A 22,806-nucleotide genomic window follows, 5' to 3' on the forward strand; every position below is an offset into this window, starting at 1 on the left:
TCGGGGTAAGGGATGCCCACTTGTGGGTTTTGAACTGGTGACATCCCTTTAATTTGGTAGTGGTTTGAGCCCGGGTGTTTTGTATACGTTTAACATAAAAATAAAAAAAAACTTTGATTTTAAGAGTTGAAAAACTGTTAGAGCAAAATAAGGTGAAAAACTGTTAGAGCAAAAATCTTTGATTTTAAGAGTTGAAAAACTGTTAGAGCAATTTTATTGATTAAGACAAAAAAGCAAGGATGCTATCTAAAAGAATGAAAATGGATGGGTTATAATTAATTTTTGTAAGGGTAAAATTTGGTCATTTTGACATATAAGTTGTGGGGGTGAGCGTGATTAGGCTAGAGCATAGGTCTGATGGTGTATTTGAGCAAATTAGAAAAGCTATGTCTGATATTTAAATTAGTATAAAACTTTTGTAGGTTATTCGAAAATCACACTTCTTTAAATTCCTCCTAACCCTTAACTCCGACCCTCATTTTTCTGTTTCTTTTCTTGTTCAAAACACCCCCTGTTTTTTTGTTTGTTCTTATATCTCTCTCTCTCTCTCTCTCCTTTTCCTGCCCTCTGTAGTCCCACCAATTTCCACCTCCATCCCTCAAATAACCACTCCTCTTCCTCTTCCTCCTCCTCCTCCTCCTCCTCCTCCTCCTCCTCCTCCTCTCTCTCTCTCTCTCTCTCTCTCGAGTTTAATATATATGGGGTATGAGCAGTATTTGGTTTTGGAATCGAGAGGTCAATCATTACATGATGGTTTATTACTTCACCGTTGATTCCATCAGGTGATCACGCACCCTCCCTTCGATTTCTTCCGTTTCTACGTGTTTTGGACGTTAGACTTCTCGTCATGGAGGTAAGCCAAGAATTTTCTTTTGTTGGTTCTTTGTCTTTGTTGTGCTGAGCATGCGTGGAACGGTTGGTTGTTAGCTTGGTGGGTTCTTAGTTTGTTATCTAGTGGAATGCTTGTCGGATCTTATGTGAATTCGTGTTTGTAAGCTTTTTTATGTGTATGTATTTTGTCATACGATGAAATTATTTGTGGGTTTTCTCTTTTCGTGTGGTTTGGTTGGAGATTTGTTGGAGAACTAGCGTGAGTAGTCGTTTTATTTGATGTACAATTCTTTCCCATGGTGGGTAATCGTGTTGGCCGTCATGTTGGTGTCTTTGTTAATGGGTATTGCTAGTTGTTCTTAGTTTGAATTGCTGATATGGAACATTTGTTTTCATACCTAATTGCTGATACCAATCCTGTTTCTTCAAGTCCATCTTTTTCTTTTCTTGGGTTCTACTTTGTAGGCAGAATTTTTTTTTTTAAATATATATGAGTTTCTTTGCTGGGTTGTCCTGTTTTCCTTAGCATAGAAGTTGTTAGGAAATGAGAGTTGTGAATTTCATAAGCGAAATTGAGTGTTTGGTGAAACAAGGGTTTCAAACTCAATACGTTGTTGTCGATGTGAATTGGCAATTACATGTTTGAGACCATCAAACCGTTTCCATAAATGTAGATGTCTTCTCGTGGAGTACCACATCAATAGCATAACCAGACATGGTAAGTAAATGGTTGAAAAAAACAAGAGTCTTTCTGTAATTGTTTGTTGTGTCTGTGTCACAAACGAAGGCTTTTGATTTACCAAAGGAAAGATGTTAATCCCAATCCGTGCAAGTCATGTTTTATAAGTGCAGCAGTTGAATATTCTCACAAGGATTCCTTAGTTTTCTGTGGTTCGCAATCACATGATCTAGATTTTCTTTTGAACTGATTTATGAACTGAAGGGAAGTTCAACGCATCACATAAAACAAACCTTTTTTTTTCTTTAATCATAGCACAAAGAAAGCATCATCTACAAGTTCTAAGGCCATAACCTTGATTGTTGGCAACTTTTGAAACGTAAATATATCCTTTCATTTGAATGCTTTTGGTCTAATTTGATTGGGATGACACGGAGGAGGAAGAAGTCTCTTTGTCACAGACCAATCAAGGTTTTATCAAAGGATTCAGTTGTTTTATGATTTTTTTGTTTGTTGTTATTCTTCATAATTAAAATACAGTGGTGCTTTTAGCAAGCTTGAAAACTGTCAGGTTATGAGGCTACTATATATAAGTGGCGCAAATCTGCTTTCTGTCGATATGATATTGCTATACTGAGAAATTTTTCTGGTCTAATACAGATTTGTTGTTTGACAGATGCAGATGGCCGAAGTGAATCATGATGAGGGCTCTGTTGAAGATGCATCTTTTGATCCAGAACAGTTATTTCATACTGGTTCACCCAGTTTAGAGGATATCTATGGAACCCCAGAAGTACATCCTCGAGTAGGAGAGCAGTACCAGGCAGAGATTCCAACAATAATGACAGAAAGGGATTATCTTCAGTTGAGTCAGACGTGGAGCGACCTGGAGAACAGGAGTGATGTTGATGATTTTTTGTGCATGCAGCTAGCAGTTCCACTGATGTGGGCCCATGATAAAATTGACAATACCAAGCATGAACCACTTGCATGTGCGGTTCCTCTGATGGGATCACAGTACTATGAGGATAGTAAAGAATGCAAAGGTGATATAAGAGATTCCACTTTGAGTCAAATTTCAGGCAATGCCCCACATCTTCTTGCAAGCCTGAAGACTTGTTCATCTGGTACTACTACAAATTTTGTATATGCAAATCCAGAACTGAAAGCTGAAAGTTTGGACCATCCTGCAAGTGGTAGCAAACAGGATCCATCAAGTCTTGAGCTCAAATCACCAGTACAACAGATGGATAACCCGTTTATGCTATGCAAACAAAATTCTTCCTTCGACCAGATATTTGAAGGCAAATATTACAATCATTTGAATTTTGTTGATTTAAGTAGTTGGCATCTTGTGCCTGGTGCACGGGGTGAGACATGGAGTCAACTTGAACAGGAGAGCTTTCTTCTTGGTCTCTACATTTTTGGAAAAAACCTTGTTCAAGTCCAAAAATTTTTGGAGAGTAAATGTATGGGGGATATTCTGTCCTTTTATTATGGAAACTTTTTTAAGACTGATGCACATCGAAGATGGTCGGAGTGTCGTAAGTTCAGAAGCAAACGGAGTATTCATGGGCATCGGATTTTTCATGGGTTAAGGCAACAGGAATTGCTGTCCCGCTTGATGCTTCATACACCAGAGGAATTGAAAAACAGTCTGCTAGAGGTAATGCACAAGGCATTCTCAAGCGCTCAGGGAATATTATGACTTCTAATATTTTCATCTGTATTAATACATGCAAAAGCTGCAGGAAGTTTTCCTAGCTAGTAAGATCTGTCAGCATCCATAACCATGCATTTATTGTATCTGAATGTGCTTTCACTGTAGTTCAATGTAGGTGCTATGTTCCTTCATGTAGATTAATTTTCCTCAAAACTAAGATAGAACATATGTGCACTTTTGCTATCACATTTGTGAATTTAGTAAGTTGAGTTCTTTCTCTCTTTTAGTTTTTCAACTTAAGAGTTCATCTTGGTGAAATTAGAGTTAAACATTAATGCTGTGGTTTTGGAATTATGTGAACATTAATTTGAATAGAAAGGTCCATCATAGATGCATATAGAGGAGACACTCCAATGGTCCAAAGACTCCAAACAATAAGATTTAGGTTGTGCATAAGTTCTAGGGCTGATGCACAATGTGACTCTTGTGCTGTGATAAAGCAACATAAAGCCATGGCCAGTAGAGATCTTCTACACTGACTCCCAGGATCTGATTTTATCCACGATTGGCTTGTTTAAGCTGCTATTGTTTATCTTTCGACTTGGTGGTCCCAAACTATAAAAAAGTTTAAAAGAGAATTAAGTCATCTGCTTATTTGAATTTATGAACTTGACATGGGAAAAGGGCTTAAGAACTAGCTACCTTGCTTTTATCTTCAAGTAAATGTTTTTCTTTTCCAACCTATGCAGAGGATAGATTTCAATAAAGAAAGCAAATACAGTGCCGACTCATCGACAAGAGAGGCGATATAAACCAAAAAGAGCTGAAGTGGCAATGAAACAAAGAATGATTCAAGAAATAGACAAACTACAATTATCTTTTCACTTTTGAATCACGTGGACCCCAGAATTTGCTCGGATTAATTGGATCTTCTCTGCCCACGTCACACAATTATTGTGCCTGTGCTTAAGGTTAATGCCACCTAGCAAGTAAGATTGACAAAATCCACATGCTTGCTTACACGTCAAGAGAATTTGGTAAAGACCCTTCCATATGCCAAAAAACATTCCTCTCAATCTGTCCTTCCAAATGGCCTTTTAAACTTTGCCTAAACACTTTGCAATGTTATTGTCCAATGACTTGCCAAAAACACATGACCAGTTTCTGCTTATGGAATTCAAACTGTTTGAATTGTCTTTTCTGAAGAACGTTTCTAATGACTCCTGGTCACTTGAGAGTCATTGTTTTAACATGATCATATGCTCCTCCTCAAGAATACGAGAAGCAAATTGTCGTGTGGAGGAGTCAATATCTCAACATGAGCCAAGATGCAGATTGCTCCCTCTTGGAACTTACTGATGATAGTGTGAAGTTCCCATGTCATAATGCTTGGCAAGCTACTCAAACCACTGTTGATCATATTTCCTTTTATCGGGAAATAGAAGAAGCCTTACAAGGGCTTTGTCAATCCTATTTTTATTCATACGGTACTTGATATGTTATATCCCTCGGAATAACGTCTGGTGTGATTCAACCAGTATCGATGTTCCGTCATTTGTAAGTGAATCAAGATCGAGGAAAGGAAGTCTTAGTATCACTGACTCAAACCCATTGTCGAATCCTACTCATCAGAATATGGAGGTACTTATGGCAGAACGGGCTGATTTGGTCTTTCCCAATAAAGGGATAGATGGAACTGCCATGAAACGGCTTATTAGCAGATTAAGAGATCATTTCGTATCAGCATAGTTCTTTTTTCACTGTTCAAGAATGTTCTTAGACTTCTTGCAATGCTTGTAATTGTACAAATCAGTGTGCCATTGTCCTTTGTTTTGGGTTGAGTCTTTTAGATTGAACAGTGGGACTATGACTTGTCCTAGCAATGCAGTAGGTGAGTGAAAATAGAAACAACTATATTGACTTTTGGTTGGCAGTTTGTTCAAACTGATACAGAATTTTTTCTTGCATGGTGATGATAATATGTATTGCATTAACTGGACATTGCATGGAATTGTTATAATGCTGTCACATCAGCAATAAACATTTAATTTCTGTTTAAAATGGAATTCAGTCCTTCTATACCCTTGTGATCAGCAGTCCGCACCTTTCAGTTTTCATCCAGAATTCCAGATCCTTCACTCACCTTTTGGTTTTGAAGAGTCTTGTGCACTTTCATCACCTTGTTGGAGATTTCAATTCCAATGAACTATTTTTTTTCTCTCCTATTTATTCACTTCATCACCTTGTCAGAACATGATCATGACAAAAGTGGGGTCACCTTAGAGGGTTTGTGCTGGACAATTCTATCTCCATACCTATACGCAGTGAAATTTGAAGACTTGGTGTTTCAATGTTTTTATGTGCTTACTGTTGTATCAAATGCATCCAGAGAAGGAAACTTTTGATCAAGCCACTTCCTCACAGATATTTATTGGACACCAATCTACAAGCTCTTGGATGTCCAGAGTGATAAATGGGACTGGTTAATGTCAGTTTGGTTGTATTATCCAGTGCATATTGTAATGAAAATAGCTTATAAATGACCTTTTATTTGTTCCCATATTCTGGCCAATGGTTTCATTATCACTCCCCATTCTGGTGAAACATCTCCAGTACAGTATGAAGAAAGGAAAAATAGTAACAAATCAAATGGATGAAGACTGATTTTTTGGCTTAGTTCCATCAGTTACCATCTCTTTGGTTTTTGTTATGCCGAACTTGTGGAAGAATTATCCAAGCATGTCTACTAATGAAATATGGCCCTTATGTTAGACCCATGGTTAGCTTCTGCCCTCCATTTTGACTGTATCCCTTCTGGGCGAGTGCTTGCTAATTCATATTTGATTTTTCTTGTTTCTATTATGTATAGTTTTTTTTTTTGGTTTTTGTAGATGCATTGGGTTTTTCAATTTTGAAGAAAAATTAAATTTTGTGGACAGAATACCAGAGCATATAATGAGGGAAAAGTTTCACTCGAGGAATACGTTACCATGTTAAAGATGACAGTGGGATTGGCTACACTAGTAGAAGCTGTTGGGATTGGGAAAGGAAAAAAAGACCTCACTGGCATCATTGTGGAACCAGCAAAGGCAAACCAACCAACTGTTGGTCGTTCTGAAATTCCTGTCGGTAATGCATGCTCCTTCCTGACATCTGAGGAGATAATTAAATTTCTGACAGGGGATTTCAGGTTAAGCAAAGCTCGGTCAAATGATCTATTCTGGGAAGCTGTTTGGCCCCGCTTACTTGCAAGAGGTTGGCACTCAGAGCAGCCTAAAAATCATGGTTATGTTGGTTCCAAGAATTCATTGGTTTTCCTCATCCCTGGAATAAAGAAATTCTCAAGAAGGAAACTTGTGAAGGGTACTCATTACTTTGACTCACTTAGTGATGTCTTGAATAAAGTAGCATTAGATCCAAGCCTGCTTGAGATTGAGGCTGATGGGACCAAAGGCAACAGTGTCAAGGAAGATTTATGGGATGCGGATGCTAAGCTGGATGAAAAAGGCCAATCTGATCACCATCACCATTGCTATCTTCGCCCAAGGCTTTCAAATTGCACTTCTGAGCATATCAAGTTTACGGTTGTAGATACCAGTATGGTTTATGACGAGCCATACAAGATAAGAGACATGAGAACTTTACCTGTGGATTCTGGCACTTGCAGTCCAGCCAGCCTTTCAACCGAAACTGATGGTGATAGTTCTGAGGAGCTAGCTGATGAATCTGATTCAGCAGAGACATTTCCTAATGATTTGAAAGCTTCTCCTGCTAAGAGTAGTGATAATTTAGAAAAGGTCGTCAACAGAGGAATGCAACCTGAGCCTCCAGATGGTCAACTTTCCATTTCCAAACAAACATCACCTAAAGATGAGATGGATGTGGCAAGAACATGTACATACAATCTGGATAGAGGACCTGTTGCATTAATTTCCAAGAAGAAAGATCATGAACCTGATCATATGACAGAATCCTCCCTGAATAAATATTTAACTCCTATTTCAAAACGGCGGAGGATTAACCCAGGCAGTGATGAAGATAAGAGTAAAGAAGATGAACTGTTATCCGTTGGATCCAAGGTTAAGGAAGAGGAGCTCCCTTCAAAGTCATTTAAGGCCAGTGTTCCTGAAATTACAGCAGTTTATCATTCTCAGGAGACAAGTGCTCCCCATACAAGTTTTGGTGGGAGACATGAAACTACAGTGGATGATGAATGTTTAGACAGCATAAAGTCTCAGGACAAAGGTCCATCTCTTTGTGAGAGCAAAAGTTTTCCACGTACTCTTATTGATCTGAACTTACCACAGTTTCCACCTGATGTTGAAATGGACGATGCATTTGATACACAAGTGGTACATTGTCAGGATGGTTCTGACATGAAAGGAGATTCTTTTCCATTAGAAATGAGTCAGCAGACAGAGAGTGCCCAAGTATTTGAACCCTCAGATAGCATGGTTAGTGCCAAGGAGTCCATAACACAGGCCAGGAGGCAGAGCACCAGAAACCGACCTTTGACAATAAGGGCCTTGGAAGCTCTTGCATGTGGTTTGTTGAGCACAAGACGTAAGGGGGGGGGCACAAAATCTGGGGCAGCGGATAACCTGGCATCTAGATCCCGAAGGAGGAAGAAAGATACTGGAGTGCCAGAGCAAGCCACGTCTCTTGCTTCTGGTAACGGTACTGGTGCTGTTATAGACCCTAAAGAAGAAATATTGGATGAGGAGGGCAGTACTAATAAAATCAGGAATCAGATTCACCCTGAAAAGGGAGTGACTCTTGAAATGATTCGGCTGTCAAAATCTTCATTATAAGTCTGAAATCTAAACTGGAAATGATGGTCTATCTGGTTAGAAGTGCTCTTGCGTCCTCTGTTGAGAAACTAATTATGCATGACATTACTTACATGAAGACCTATAGCTGAAAGCAACATGGTGTCTCTCCTGGAATTAGTCAAGTGCAAGGGTACTGCTGTGAGGTGGGATGTGGTTGTGTGGTTTGTCATAACAAACACAGTTTTTCTCTTTCAATAGTTAGAGATTCATTTGGATACGGCATCCCAATTCTATGAGAATCATGCCATTGGGATAATAAATTTGCAGAGAAGTCTTGATTTTCCTTTGCTAGATCATATGGTTCACCAGTTTTGTTATGGGTGCTGGTGTTATTCAAGCAAGTGTTTGCTATAATAGAGCTGTGCGGATCAGCTGCCATGTGGAAGTCACCTGCTTGCTTCAGCAGATATCGTACTGATCTGAGTTTACATTTCTGATGTCTTTCATTCAAGGGGTGTGCTATCTTATCCAATGTTGTATTGCTGTATTGTGGTATCTTTTCATTTCCCAGTGTTTCATCATCTATAATGAATGAATTGAAGGTTCTTCTGTCTTGTAATTGAGTTTCTAATTCTCTTCACTCAAGTGGGTATGCATATCTTTAATCATTAAAGACCATAATTTGCTCTCTCTCTCTCTCTCTCTCTCTCTCTCTCTCTCTCTCGCCTGCGCGCGCGCCCGCGCTTTTCTTGTTTTCATGGTGTGTGCTCTGATATGATTTATGAACCAACATTAACCTTCAAAGTTGCATGTCATTCTTTTGGTTCTAGATCAAATGCAGTGAGCATGCACATGTATGTGAAAAGGCTCCTGCGAGTGTCTGCATGCTGTCGCTTGCTTTGCTATTTAAAATCATAATCGGTTAATTTATATATGTGATTCTAAAGTTTGAAGATTTCAATGCATGTTGCACACCCATTTTCTTTATCAGAAGAAAGTTGTACGCATAACAGGAAGCATAATACTTAGATGTGATACAGCTTAAAATTAGGTTTTTAACCCGCGTAAAATTGAACTGCTCATGAATTTCAAGCTCAACAAACAAGAGTCGCTTGGAGTTCCAAACTTCGCAGTTTTTTTTTTATTGCCATCGTAGTCGAATGCTGGACACATGCTAAAACAGGTGAAAGCCAATTGTGTTTTTATTCTGTGATGATCCTGGTTTCGTGGAAGCTTGGACTTTATTATCATAAAAATATATGAAAATATGTCACCTTTTCATGTTTTCCATGTTATGGTATTGATCACTGCACTAAATGATTTTTTCAAGAACCCTTTCTGCTTAAGTTGGTACTTGATGCATAGTATGCAGTATGCATAACCCTGCATATATGGACATAAAAGGTTCCAAACAGCTAGTCTTTAAGCCCACAAGGGCTAGATGAGTTGTCTTAAGGTGTCATAAAGTTTGAAGGACGTCAAGTGTTTTTGACATTTGGGGTGTGCCTCCTTTGCTGCAATGCCCAAGCCAACATATAACTATTCCTGGCGAGCAGGGGTGAAGTACTCGGAGACTTTTACACCGCAGACACTGAAACAGGGCCATGGTCTATGTGACACCTCTCAACCCACTTTTATGATTTTTGGCTGTTTTGACTCTATCTGACTTTCCTATATATTTAGCTGATCCGGATCTGATCCATTTGCATTCCAACTTTTTTGTGTGAAAAACGCCTTCTTGTGGGTTTGTGTGTACTACATCATTTACATAATCAAAGTGGGACTCGTGACCAGGTCTTCGCGCCGGGTGCAGTTTCTTCAGGTTATAAATTCAAGAAAAAGTTGGGGTGCTCGGTGCATTTTCGCAAAAACCCGTGTTTCTGTGGCACACAAACGCACCCTAAGGAAATTAATAGTGAAGGCGTTTTAGCCATTTGGTTTGAGTAAACAAAGGTCAAGTTAATGATAGGACCAAGCATTTTCGATGAAAAGAGGAAGGGTTAAATGTAGCAATAAAAAATATTGAACAGTTTTTTGTAAATAGTGACAAGTTAGGGCGCCCTTTTGTAAATTGCCCTTATTATCATTTTTCTCCTCATTCAGCTTCTAATTCCATTGTAAATCTTAAACAAAGCACCAAAAGTGCCTACACACTCCATAGGACAAGAAAAATCCTTTGTTTTTGCAAGTGAGTTTTTTTTTGTATATAATGTTGAGGCTTGTTATGTCTTTTACATCTCATCAGTTCTTTATGTAAGCTGTTATGTTTTTCAGAATTTTTCTGTAACCCTATTCCAAACACTTTCCTAAGAGAAAACTCATTTGACCAAATGGATCAATCCAAGTTCCTCTAAACCTATTCTATCCCATTTTTTTTTTTTTTGACCAAAATTAGGCCAGCAAAATCATATCATTGGGGTTGGTAGGAGCTGTCAGTGCACGTCACCTTGTGGTGGGACATTGCAGGTTCAAAACCCAGTGGTACGTTGAATAATAACTGGTGGGGGGTCTGCCTAACCACAGCTTGCCTTTCGAGAAAAAAAACATATCATGGCTGATTTAGATGTCCATTTATCACCCATGTTTCAAGTAAGCCATACCTAGCATGAGGTTGACAGATTTTTATTTGCCGATTAATCACGATGTGCTGAATAAGGCACTTCCCGAGGAATTGCCGAGGACGAATTTGGCAAATATGATTGCATCTCGGCCAGCACTAACAATTTAAATAGAGATGAAAATTCAAAAAAAAATGTGCAATTAATTAAATGAACAATAAATAGGAATATGCAATTTGCGTTCTTATTATATAGACCTTGTTAACAAGAAATTTCTTATAATGCAAGAGAGAACAAGTCATCAATTGGCTTTGCCAAGTTTTTCAAGCATATTTAACTGTTGCTTTATGAAAAAAAGAAAATTAAATATACAGATAAAAATTGAAGCAATTTTGAAGGAGACAAATTTTCTAATTTTCAATCAATAAAAACCGTTGTTTGGTTGGTTAGTACATAACGATGCATTTTTAGCAAAATACTACTGAAGTTATTGAGATAGTACATGTACGTGTTCGTGTCTGTATAACCGTGTCTAATGGTGTCGCTGTGGTTTCTTCAGCCGTATGGATCGGTTTAGATCCAAAATCAAAATCCATCCAAACCGAACCGCCAGTAAAACAGAAACGCACCGAACGGGATAACGAGCGGAACGCCATCCTCTCGTTCGAGGGAAAAAAAAGCATGGCCGTGCGAGTGTGCTCCTTCGCCGGAAGGTCGCTCGCGCCCTCGCCGGAATCATACAGAATCCGGCGAATAATCCCCCTTAGCCAACTCTCCGGCGACGGAGAACCCTCCGGGGCGCCGCCCGACCCTTCCGCTGGCGGCGGCGGTGGCGGCGGCGTGCAGAGAAGCCCCGCGGAGGAGTTCTCGTCGATGGCCCTCGTGTTCCGGAGGCGGCTTCTGGCGGGCGCGGCGTCGGCCTCGCTGGTCGCCGTCGGCGCGAACTTCGCAGGAGTCACGAGCGCCGTCCTCGGCCTGTTGCCGGAAACCGGCCGGAGCCTGAGGCTGGACGTTCTGTACCCGATCAATGGGCACAGCCGGTGCTGGGATCCCTCTCTAGGGTTCGGTAAGTCTCTCTCTATATATATATATATCTCACCCACTACGTACCACACCCCCTCTCCCTTTAGTGTCCATGCTCTCTCTCTCTCTCTCTCTCTCTCTCTCTCTCTTTGCTCCTTTACGAGAGCTCACCAAGCTCTCTCACTCTCGTCTCTCTCCCCATGTTGTCTCCCCAACACCCCTTTTGCCGAGAATCGCCACCATCCCTTCCACCAGTTCAGGAGGAGACGGCTGTCGATCGTGGTTTTGGCGTCGGATCTGACGGTGGACTCTCGCACCTTCCTGGAACGGATGCACGAGATCATCCAGCAGGAGGAGGAGTGGTTCGACTGCCGCTCGTCCCTCCTTGAGAACGACTTCTCTGACCTCGACTAGCTCAAGCCCTGCGCCTCGAGGGCTTTGACAAGCAGAGCCGTCCGATCCTTAGGATCGTCTGCAAATACTTACCTGGATTTCGCAGAGGAATCCGTGAACACAAGGGTGACGATGACGATGAAACTCCAAAAACCTCTCTCCATGTCTTCCTCACAATGTTTCTTTTGGGGGTATCGGCTTCAACTATCTTCTGCACGTCAACCATCCCTTCTTTCCATTCAAGATGCTTTGAATGACTGGGGTGTTGCTTTTGCCCTAGGGCGACGGGGTTTTGATGTTGCCCTTCTGTTTCGTGTATCATTCAAGCTATTCTCATCATTTTCGATCATGTTCTCGTCTTGTCTGGGCTCTGGCTTACTCCTCCCCTTGAACATCTGGTACTTCATCTGTGTCGTCAGGAAGGAGCCTCTTCAGAGTTGCTCGATGGGATCTTTGTTGCGTGAGCCATTTTTTTTTTCAGGTTTTTCTTTGCAGGGGCAATGCTCGAGGTTGGCAAGATGTTAAACCTTCCTGACAATGCTCTTTCTCATGTGTTCTCTCTCGAACTGAGTTGTGTCGCGTGAAGCTTGACGACTGGTGGTGTGCCGAGTGTTTCTCCCTTAACTTTCGGAAGTGTGCCGCCTATCACCGTTGTGCTTCATCTTTCCTCTCCTAACAGCATCCTGTCTAAAAGCGTCATCGTACCAATAGTCCTCCCTCTCTCTCCTTGCGACAGAAGCCGATATCCAGCTAGGGTCCTGGGCGTTCTCAGAATCCCCGACTTTGTGCTTCCTTTTTGCCTTGGGTGCAAGTTGGCAAGCTACTTGAAGCCAAGTCATCCTTTTTGGCTATCAAAATCGGTTCTTTCTGGGTTTCGACCAGCAAGTCGCCTACATTGCCAATGTCGTTCACCGAAAAATCCTTCGTGAAGTCTTTAGCATGTCCTTCTCTGTTAGCAACTCTTTTCGGTGGCAGCTCCCGCTTGCCTAGTGGTCTCCTCGGTCTGCTCCTCTCAGCCGCCATCTCTATCTCGAAGTGATGCTCCCAAGTGCATTGGAACTCCTCCCGTTGATGATTGCTTTTCTGAGAAGTCGTCATCTCTCCTTTCGTCTCCCAATGCTTGTGGTTTGCAAGGAATCTCTTGACGTCCTCAATCCTCTTCGCATTTATCTCTTGTCGCCCCTTCTCAAGGTGCTTTGGCAACTCATGGTGTGGTTGGTGGTATTCTCAGTTTTCATTTGCTTTGGTATCTACTCTCGCTCCTTTTTCTGCTCTCGAGGTTTTTTTGTTATCGCTCCTTTCAGCCACCAAGAACCTCTGCAGCTGACGTTCTCGAGGCTTTTGGGTTTCCGCCCTTTGATGATGGCTCTCCTGCTCAGCAATCTGTCACCTGCTCGCTCTCCCAGACTCAAGTCTCATTATTCCCCCCTCTCAGAGTCGTAGGGCCATCATTAGCATGTGCTCTCTCCCAGGCCACCGTTTTGCAAGGTTTTTCGTTTGCTTCTGGAGTCGTGTGCAGCTTTCGTAAGTCTAAATGTGGGGATTCGCTCATGATCCTTTCCCTATGCAGGCGTTTTGATGGCCCTTCGGTTCATGTGATGATTTTCAATACCATTTTCTGTCACGCCTCCATTAGCATGGTTATTCTCATGCAAGTTCTTCTCCCCCCCCCCCCCTTGTGGTTTTCGTTTTTCGTTGCCCTTCTTCGTTTATGTCGGTCAACAAAGGTTCACCTTGCGAGCCCGACATCGCTTCCTCTGGTGTTTCTTCCCCTGCAGGTGCTCACCCACATGTAGGGCTCAATCATCCCTCCTCTCCTTTGGGCATCGACGTGGATGGCGTTGCCCGACTGCTCGAAGTCTTTCTTCCTCATCTGCAGCTCATTCATATTTCTGACGTCATGCTAGCTTTTGTTGTTGCGATCTCTGACCTTCTGCCTTCCTATGTGGTTCTCCAAGCGAAGACCATTCTTGGTCGTCGGACTGCCTCCTCATCCCCTTCACCAGCTGTTGGAGTTGTTTCCTCCCTGAGACATTGTTGTTCTGCCCGCCGTGGGCGTCGTCGCTTCCCACAATGCTTGCCCACCCTTGCTGATTTTTTGCCTAGGCATTCTGCGAGAGCTCCCACCCCTCGAAGTTTTGCTGGCTTTCAGCTATGAAGGTATTGTACTGGAATATCAGGGGACTGAATTGTCTCGATAAGTGTTTGTTCTTGGCAAGTTGAATTCGCCAAGAAAAACTAGGTCTCATTGCCCTATGCGAAACCAAAATGGTCATGGTTTCTCGTTCTGTTGTTTTCGAAATTTGGAGATGGGCCGATTTCTTTTTTAAACTTGTGGTCCACTACGCTGGTGGTCTTCTTATCCTCGGTAAACCTTCTCTGGATATCTCTCAAGTTGACGAAGGCTTGTTCTCCCTATCATTTATTATCCCCTTGAAAGCGGGGGTCTTCCCTGTTGTGGTCACTTTTGTCTACGGTCCCAATCGTCCCCACCTTCGCTCCACTTTTTGGACTGATTTGAGCAGGGTTCTTGGTTCTTTTGGGGAGCTGCACCTTCTAATGGAGACTTTAACTGCTTGTTGTCCATCCATGATTCCAACCTTCTTGTTTCTCCATCGACATCTATGCGGGGTTTCCAAGATTTTGTCCAACTGCACCAGCTCTACCATGTTTCTCCTGCCGATGAGGCTTTCTCATGGTCTAATAGACGATCTTGTCCGTGCTGCAGACTGCTAGACTGTGTGCTCGTCTCCGCAGATCTTATGGTGATCCTTCCCGACAACACCTGCTTTCTTCTTCCTCTTTCTGTCTCTGACCATAGTCAGGTCATTACTCGTTGGGGGGAAGGGTTTTCCTCTACTAGGTCTTTCATCTTTGATTAGAGTTGCCGTCTGTTGCCTTGTGAAGCTCTTTCGCCTGTCCTGCGACATAAAAGCTTGGCTTCGGTCTAATAGCATCAACAAATTTCAGCACTTGGACGCCTGGGAACAAGAGTTATCTGGCGTTCATCACTCTTTGTCGTTCTCGGTAGGGATGGCGGGGGTGGGGGCAAGGTCTCCACCCTCGCCCGGTTTCTAAATTTGAACCTTCATCCCCGCCTCCACCCCCGCACGGGGATGAATTTTAACCTCCACCCCTGCCTCCATCCCCGTTTCATGTCCTCCATCCCTGATCCAAATGGGGGTGAGGCAGGGCGGGGCCCCGTTTCCCCTCAATCTATAGTCATTCCTTAAAGGATTGGGGACGGGGCGAGGAAAGACGGGGATTGAGACAGGGACAGGACAGGGCGGGGCGGGGGAAAGCATAAGTCTATCCCTGCACGGGGATAGATTTTAACATTCATCCCCGCCTCCATCCCCATTTCATGCCCTTCATCCCCGGTCCAAACGGGGCGAGGCGGGGCGGGGTCTCGTTGTCCCCCGGTCCACTGCCATCCCTAGTTCTCGAACTCCCTTTCTGATTCCTCTATTCAAAGCTTAAAAGTCAGATCTGTTGAGCTTTCTCTGCTTTTGCAATCCTGGCGAATCAAGGATGAAATTCGATGAAAGCAGCGATCGAGAGTGCATTGACTTGCCGCTGGTGACGGCAACACCAGATTTTTTCATTCCTTCGCTTCGCATGGCATAGGAGGCATGCCATCCCTTCTATCTCCATTGAGGGAGTAACCTATTATGCCAACAACGACATCCCTGCCATTTCTCTTTACTTCAAGGCCCTTTATGCTGCTCAACCCTCCGTCGGTGGCTCTATTGGTCCTCTCCTCATTCGGACTATTGACCTAGCCCAATCCATATCCATGCAATCTCTGTTCGTTGACGATGAGATCTTTTCGGCTATTAAAGACCTGTCAAGTTGGAAAGCTCCTGGCTTTGACGGCTTCCTCGTTGACTTCTTCTGTATCTTTTGGTCCTACACTAAGAATGACGTTATCAAAGTCTTTGTGGAGTTCCATCGCAATTGTCGGTTGTCGCTCCACATGTACTTAGCCATTGTCTCTCTCATCCCTAAGGATGTGGCATCATCTGATATCTCAAGATTCCGTCCTATTTCAGTTTTGAGGGGGGGGGGGGGCTCTACTGCATTATTGCTAAGGTTTTGGCTAACAGACTCAGAACCGTCGCTTCTCGGATTCCCAGATCGCTTTTATCCCCCTTAGGAGGATTCATCACTCCTTCATCCTGGCCTCGGAAGTCCTACACTCTTTGAATATCAGTGACCAGCCTTTTTTCTCTCAAGCTCGACTTCCATAAAGCCTTTGACTTAGTTCATTGGCCTTTCTTATTCCATATGCTTGACAACTTCGGTATCGATCATCGTTTCTCTCGATGGGTGCACAAACTAGTTTTAAATGCTTATTCTATGATTAAGATCAATGGAGTTAGAGGCTCACAGTTCAAGCTTGGGTGCGGTATTCAGCAAAGCTGCCCTCTTTCTCCTTTGTTATTTAACGTCGTTGATGAGGGCCTCGTGGTTTTGTTAAAGAGGGCTGTGAATTCTGACTTTATTGATCCCCTCGGCATTCAGGAATTCTCCCATCATATTCTCACCTACGCTGACGATATGATCATCTTCGGTCATGCCTCCGTGTAACAAATGTTGAGATTCAAGCTCATCCTTCAGTTTTTTCTCTCTATGTCAGGTTTATCTCTTAACGACAATAAATGTTGCATGTCCATATTCAATGCCCCCCCCCCCCCCCTCCCCCTTCCTTGCTGGCCATTGGTCCGCAGATTTTTGTCTGCACCACTTTGGATCCTCCAATTTCCTATCTAGGTCTCCCTTTGCAACTAATGTGCATCCCCTCAACAGCTTGGAATGTCACTTTTCAAAAAGTCCAGACCAAATTTTTTTTCTGGAAGGCTTCCTACCTTGTTATCACAGGTAGGCTTACCCTCATCAAGCATGTCTTATCCTCTATCCCGGTATTCCTTATTATTGTTCTTGATGCCCTCAGGCGTGGAAAAAAAAATCTCCCGTTTGATGGCAGATTTCCTCTGGTCTGACTGCATCCTCAGACTAAGCGTCATCTGGTGGGTTGGAATTCTTTGTTGCTCCCTAGGTGTATGGCGAGTCTGAGGATTCTTGCTCCGAGACTTAAAAGTATTGCTCTCGTCATGAAGCAATGTTGGATGGCGCACCGTCCTGGCAATTCGTGTGCTCCTTTACTGGATGCTAAATATGGCTCCCTTGAGTTGTTCTTTTTTTATCATCGTCATCACAGGCTTCCTACTTCGCACCTGCGTCGTATGTGACTTAAAGTCATGTCTTTCATCCTCATGAATGAGGGTGATCCCGACCCTGCCGCCCAGCTTTTGCATCGGGCAATTGTGCCTAGCGACGCTTTTTACACCAAATCTCTTTATGGGTCTCTTCTTCCTCCTGGAGCTGACTGGCTACCTGAGCATTTGTTATGCCCAACTCTGCGTTCTCAGTTCTTAGCTTGGTTGATTTTGCATGATCGGGTCCAGACGGACAGCTTCCTCAAATGAGTGGGTTTTCAGCTTCCAAGTCGGTGCATCATGTGCAATGCGGCGGAAGAATCCACCTATCATATGTTTTGGGCATGCCCAATCTTTGTGGATCTCTTGAAGAGTACGTGGAACAAACCTGATGTCAACGTGCGACAAGACTCTTTCGCGCTCGATCTTCTGTGGGACCCGCCGCAGATGCGCAGTTGCAAGAGATGGCGGATGATCTAGAGAACTTGGCTCCTCACTACCTGGTAGGTTGTTTGGATGACCCGCAACAATGGGATATTCCATCAAACTCTGATTGTTTTCAATAAGCTCGTGCATTGCATCTTTGCTGATGTGTACGCAATTTTGCTTCTCTGCTGCCTTGGTCTCCATCACCTTTAGCTGCCCTCTCTTCCTCTTGACCCTGGCTGAATTTGTCGGATTTTCGTTCTTTTTTGGACTTCTATCCTTGTGTTTTTCTGTTTGCTTTTGTGTTTTCGGCCTTTGGATTGGGTCTGCAGTCTGTTTCGTGGACTCAACGTTTGTTGACCCTTTGTCTTAGTAATGTTGATGTTTCGTTGGTTCTCTCTCTCTGGGTATTTTTGTCCCTGTAACAGGAACATGTTATTTTGCCTTAGTGTCTTTGTGATCTGATACGCTTGTGGACACTGGCGACATATAATTTAAATAATATTGTATTCTATTTTCATTTTATTTCAGCAAAAAGGCATGTTTTAGTGCTAAAATATTGAAAAATAGTTTTTTATTGATTAAAAAATTAAAAAATTTCCGTGTCCTCGTGTCCCATTCTTGCAAAAAAAATGAACTTTTGAGTCAATCTGAATCCCAGTCTATGAGTCCACGAACCATTGCGATATAGTTTTGGGGGTGTTGATAACCGGTGAAAGCTTGCATAATCTAGCGGTCAAGTCTGTTTTTATCGACTTGAAAATTGGAATCCTATCTCACTGTTTTACAACTGCTCCCCAACAGAGTTCATCTATCCGGCAACTTGGGTGGGAGATCAACGGCTATTGTACCGGGCTGCAGGAAGAGCAGAGCTTGAAAGGTCGCTGGATCCACCACCACTCAACAGCACCAAACGAAGGTCTTCCGTAGAGCCAGTGGCTGCATTTGGTCCACCTGGATCCAGCGGAGAGCTTAACGTCAGCCTCATCGTCACTCCAGTTCCCCTTGATTTTGCGTAAGTTTTTTTTTAGCCACCCTCGGGCAAAGACCTAGTCTCGCTGGTTAAACCTGTACCTACTGTCGCTGTTCCAACAGTGTAAACACATAGCCAGTGGCATAGTTACACAGGAACCCTGACCTCAAATGCTGCGCTCTTCTCTCTCTTTATATATATATATATAACTAGCAAAATATATAAATTATAATAAACCGAGATTTTTATAGTTTTTTTAAAATCTAACCATGCAGATGTGTGATCTATTTGCTTGGAATCAACTATTAGATCATCGTTATTGGATCAAGAAATGTGATTTTGTATGCTTAATATTTATGAAAATTTTAAACCGTTGATTTTCAAGCCTTAAAAGATCATTCTTGTACATTATAATTGGATGATTTAAGAGTATGTTTCTGTAAAATCAAGTATCTATATGTATGATAAAATTTTAAAAAAAATAAATTAAAACCTATAAAAATCTTGATGCATACCTGTTTATATATATATATATATATATATATATATATATATATTATAATAAATCAAGATTTTTATAGTTCTTTTGTAAATCTAACTATGCAGATGTGTGATCTATTTGCTTGGAATCGACTATTAGATTATTGTAATTGGATCAAGAAACGTGATTTTGTATGCTTGAATATTTATGAAAATTTTAAACCATTGGTTTTCAAGCCTTAAAAGATTATTCTTGTACATTATAATTGGATGATTTAAGAGTCTGTTTTTGTAAAAACAAGTATCTAGATCACATGTATGGTAAAATTTTAGAAAAAATGAAATAAGACCAATAAAATCTTGATGCATGCGGGTACATATTACATTAGCCACATATATACATATATAGGTAGGTGTCTAACTCTTTTTGTACAGGTTGTTTTTAAAAAATCTGACCCTACAAATGTGTTCATTTGCTAAGAAATCACACTTGGATCATGTTTTTTGAAAAAAAATGATTTTTAAACATTGAATATTTTTTAAATTATAGGCTGTTGACTTTTTAATATTATAAAAACCTAACTGGGTGTTGGAATCTAACTATCCAAAAGTTGATTCCCACAAAATCAAGCATGTAGATCGCATCTGTATTGTCAAATTTTAGAAAAAATAAAAACAATCTTTTTAGATAGGCATGTTGTAACTGCAAGCACAAAAAAGCATCCACTCTCTATGTATAGAGAGAGAGAGAAATGAAAATAGAAAACTTACCAACCCTACCCACTAAGAATTTTTTAGATATTTTTTCAAAATTTTAACCTTACAGATGTGTTCAACATGATTGATTTACTAGAAATTGACAATTGGATCACTTGTTTCCGATGCATGAATAAGTTTTTATAAGGTTCAAAAATCAACGGTATATATATAAACAAATATTTGCACTCACAAACACACATATGCGCCCACCCTAATTTGGATTTTTGGCTCCGCCTCTTCGTTGCCCTTAGAGAGTCAAAGGCTTGATGGTCATGGGAATGGAACCCTAACCACCCTCAACGAGAACCCTGCCACCTGAAAAGTAAACCCGGGTGAGGTCATCAAAAACAGGCCGAACCCACCAATTAAAGGCACCTGCAGATTGTGTGGGACGAAGGGTTCAGCACCTTCTCTACCGTGTTGTTCTGCTCTTATTGGTGTTGGCCTTTTTACAGAATTGAAGCTTTTGGTGGTGCAAGAGAAGTTGGGGAAGCACTCATAAAGAAGATATCAGGTTCAGGGAGGTTAGGGGTTGTTGCCACCCTAATCGATTCAAGAGCTGTACTGGACTCTGGATCAAATGTTATGTACTACATCTTAGAATTTAAGGTGGAAGGCCCCTCATTTCATAGGCACAATGTTGCGGTTTGTACTGCACATAATGGCCGGTTGTTCACCTTAAATACTCAGACCCCAGAATCAGAATGGTCATCTCTGAGGTATGAGTTCTATAAGATTGCAGATTCTTTCAAGCTTCTTGATGTCCATAAATAAAAGAAAATCTTATCCAATTTATCCGTTCATGTGATTCAATATTTCTCTTCTTTTCCTTTTTATTTCTGAGCATTTCCTTTAAATTCATGGGGATCAATGATCATTAAGACTATTTTAGAAGTTGGGATCCGGCGATGCCTTATTTTAGGGGGCGTTTGTTTCGTGCCCTTTGCTACGAAAGAAGCTCTCTTTTATAGGAAACAAGGCGTCTTTCACAGAAAGGGATGAAACAAACATCTCCATTATTAGAAATATGTTTTCTATCAAAAACCACTCCAATGTGGAAGCACTTACCTTCTAAAGTGTCTTTTTCAAAGTAAAGAAGTTTCCCTCGGGTGGGAGTGTAACAAACGCCGGCCGTTTGTTTCACCTCAAATAGTGGGAAGGAGGCCCGTTTGTTTCACCTCAAACGCCGGGGATATAATGAGCAAGCAAGTTTTTCACCCATTAAAAACAAGTTCACTCACGTCCATCTGCACCTTGAGGAGCATCATCCTGTACAGAATATCCCCCATGGGGAACTAGTTAAGAACCATAAGCTCTACTCCTAATCTCTGCTATCAATTGGTTTGCTTTCTCCAAAGCACCGTCACCTGAACCTCTCATCTTACAAAGCTCTCTTGGATTCCTAGAACTCTTTAGGACATCAGACATTGCTTGGGCTCTCTTCATTATCAATGATCTATTATCAACATCGTCTCCCTTATATGTATCAGGCAATCCTTTAGAATGTGGAACACTTGACATCATATCGGATATCTTATTCGCCATTTCCATCATCCCTGCTTTCTTCAGAGCTGCAATCAGCCTCTGGTATGTTAGATACTGAGGAGTAAGGCCCTTTTCAATCATGCCCACAAATTCAGAGTAAGCTTCTTCCAATCGATCCAATCTGCAAAGCAAATGAATCAGCATTGTGCAGACCGCAAGGTCCGGATCACACCCTCGCGAATTCATCTCCCTTATGATCCCAACTGCCCTATCCAACTTACCCCGTTCGCACAGCATCTTCACTAGCAAATGATAAGTTAATCGATCCGGAGCATGCCCCATTTCGACCATCTTGCTGTACAGATTCATACCCTCTTCGATTTTTCCAGACTTTGTGAAGAATCGGAAGAAGTAATTGTAAGTAGTAGGTGTAGGAAGACAACCCTTCCCTATCATCGCCTTGAGGACCCTGCTAGCACCAAGCAAGTTTCCATCTTTACATAATCCTTTCACAAGCGAATTGTACGTCGAAATTGTGGGCTCTAATCTGTAAGAAACGATCCTCTCGACCATAGTCAATGCTTCCTTTGATCGTTGTGATTCACCCAGAGCATCCACAATCGGATTGTAAGTTATGATATTGGGTTCAATCCCATCTACAGCCTTCATCTCTTCGATCAATTCGATTGCTTTCTCGACTCTACGCATCCGGCAGTACCCCTCAATCAAGGTTCCATACGTAACAATAGTCGGAGTTACACCCCTCTCCCGCATTTCCGCAAACAGTTTCTCGGCATGGCGGAGCTTCCGGCAACGGAACCATCCGTTCAGAAGAATGTTGTACGAGGTGGTTGCTGGAGGTGGCTCTTTCCGTTGCCGGAAAACTGCCTCGGCCGATCGGATCAAACCTTCCTTGCAGAGGGCGTCCAAGAGAACATCGAAATTCGGCGAGGGAACCCCAAATCGTTCCATGAGATGGAAAGTCCGGATCGCCGACTGGGGCAATCTCGCCCTCGCGTAGCGCCTGATCATGATCGTGAAGGTCTCGTGGGAGACCAGTCGATTGCCGGGCCGCGAGAACCGATCGATCAGCAACCAGGCCGAATCGAATTCCCTCGATTTCGCCAGCAGATCGACCATTGAATCGAGAACGGCCGGCGTGTGCAGGTATCCAGGCTGGGTCTCAGCCCAAAGGAAAAGAGTGTGGAGGGGTCTGAAGGAGTACTCACAGGAACTCATGAGGCGCTGAATTAGGGCGGGATGGGGCCGAATTAGAGTTCGATCGAGCGCCGATCGGAGGCCGGAATCATCGGCCGGGCGGTCGCGCAGAAGCGGGGAGATGATCGCGGAATCCCTCTGCAGATCCAATTCTTCCTCTTCGTCTCCTTCTCGGGATTTGATCGGAGGAGGATCCCGGGGAGGTTTCTGAGGCGAGGGATCGGACGGCCACCTCATCAGAGGGTTTCCAGGAAGAGAAAGCCATGAAGAAGAAGAAGAGAAATGGCGGAGATTAGGGTTTCTGAAGAAGAGGGAAACCCTAGGCAT

General features: G+C 42.4%; 3 protein-coding genes across 3 annotated transcripts; 2 read left to right on the plus strand and 1 right to left on the minus strand.

Annotated features, from left to right (window-relative positions):
* Positions 1 to 507: 507 nt before the first annotated feature.
* LOC149820574 (uncharacterized) lies at positions 508 to 8,589 on the plus strand. Its single transcript, XM_089981828.1, has 3 exons — positions 508 to 853; positions 2,187 to 3,176; positions 6,113 to 8,589. Exons 1-3 carry the CDS (start codon positions 848 to 850, stop codon positions 7,982 to 7,984), a joined length of 2,868 nt encoding a protein of 955 aa, XP_089837954.1. The 5' UTR covers positions 508 to 847; the 3' UTR covers positions 7,985 to 8,589.
* Positions 8,590 to 10,994: 2,405 nt separating this feature from the next.
* LOC149820575 (Photosystem II reaction center PsbP family protein) lies at positions 10,995 to 20,612 on the plus strand. The gene is made up of 3 exons (XM_089983286.1): positions 10,995 to 11,569; positions 18,369 to 18,579; positions 20,232 to 20,612. Exons 1-3 carry the CDS (start codon positions 11,185 to 11,187, stop codon positions 20,548 to 20,550), a joined length of 915 nt encoding a protein of 304 aa, XP_089839412.1. The 5' UTR covers positions 10,995 to 11,184; the 3' UTR covers positions 20,551 to 20,612.
* Positions 20,613 to 20,946: 334 nt separating this feature from the next.
* On the minus strand, positions 20,947 to 22,806 carry LOC149820576 (Pentatricopeptide repeat (PPR) superfamily protein). Its single transcript, XM_089981829.1, has one exon. The coding sequence runs from the start codon at positions 22,804 to 22,806 to the stop codon at positions 21,076 to 21,078; it is 1,731 nt and encodes a 576-aa protein (XP_089837955.1). The 3' UTR covers positions 20,947 to 21,075.

The sequence above is a fragment of the Nuphar pumila genome, chromosome 12, assembly GCF_984573655.1.
Source record: "Nuphar pumila chromosome 12, dmNupPumi1.hap1.1, whole genome shotgun sequence".
In the NCBI taxonomy this organism is placed as follows: domain Eukaryota; kingdom Viridiplantae; phylum Streptophyta; class Magnoliopsida; order Nymphaeales; family Nymphaeaceae; genus Nuphar; species Nuphar pumila.

Bases quoted from the DNA above. Each gene is read 5' to 3' on its own strand.
- LOC149820576 (XM_089981829.1), bottom strand. From the start codon at position 22,806: ATGCCTAGGGTTTCCCTCTTCTTCAGAAACCCTAATCTCCGCCATTTC.
- LOC149820575 (XM_089983286.1), top strand. From the start codon at position 11,185: ATGGCCGTGCGAGTGTGCTCCTTCGCCGGAAGGTCGCTCGCGCCCTCG. The intron at 11,570-18,368 runs GTAAGTCTCTCT...GCTCCCCAACAG, and splicing joins GGATCCCTCTCTAGGGTTCG to AGTTCATCTATCCGGCAACT. The intron at 18,580-20,231 runs GTAAGTTTTTTT...GCCTTTTTACAG, and splicing joins CCAGTTCCCCTTGATTTTGC to AATTGAAGCTTTTGGTGGTG.
- LOC149820574 (XM_089981828.1), top strand. The intron at 3,177-6,112 runs GTAATGCACAAG...TTTTGTGGACAG, and splicing joins TGAAAAACAGTCTGCTAGAG to AATACCAGAGCATATAATGA.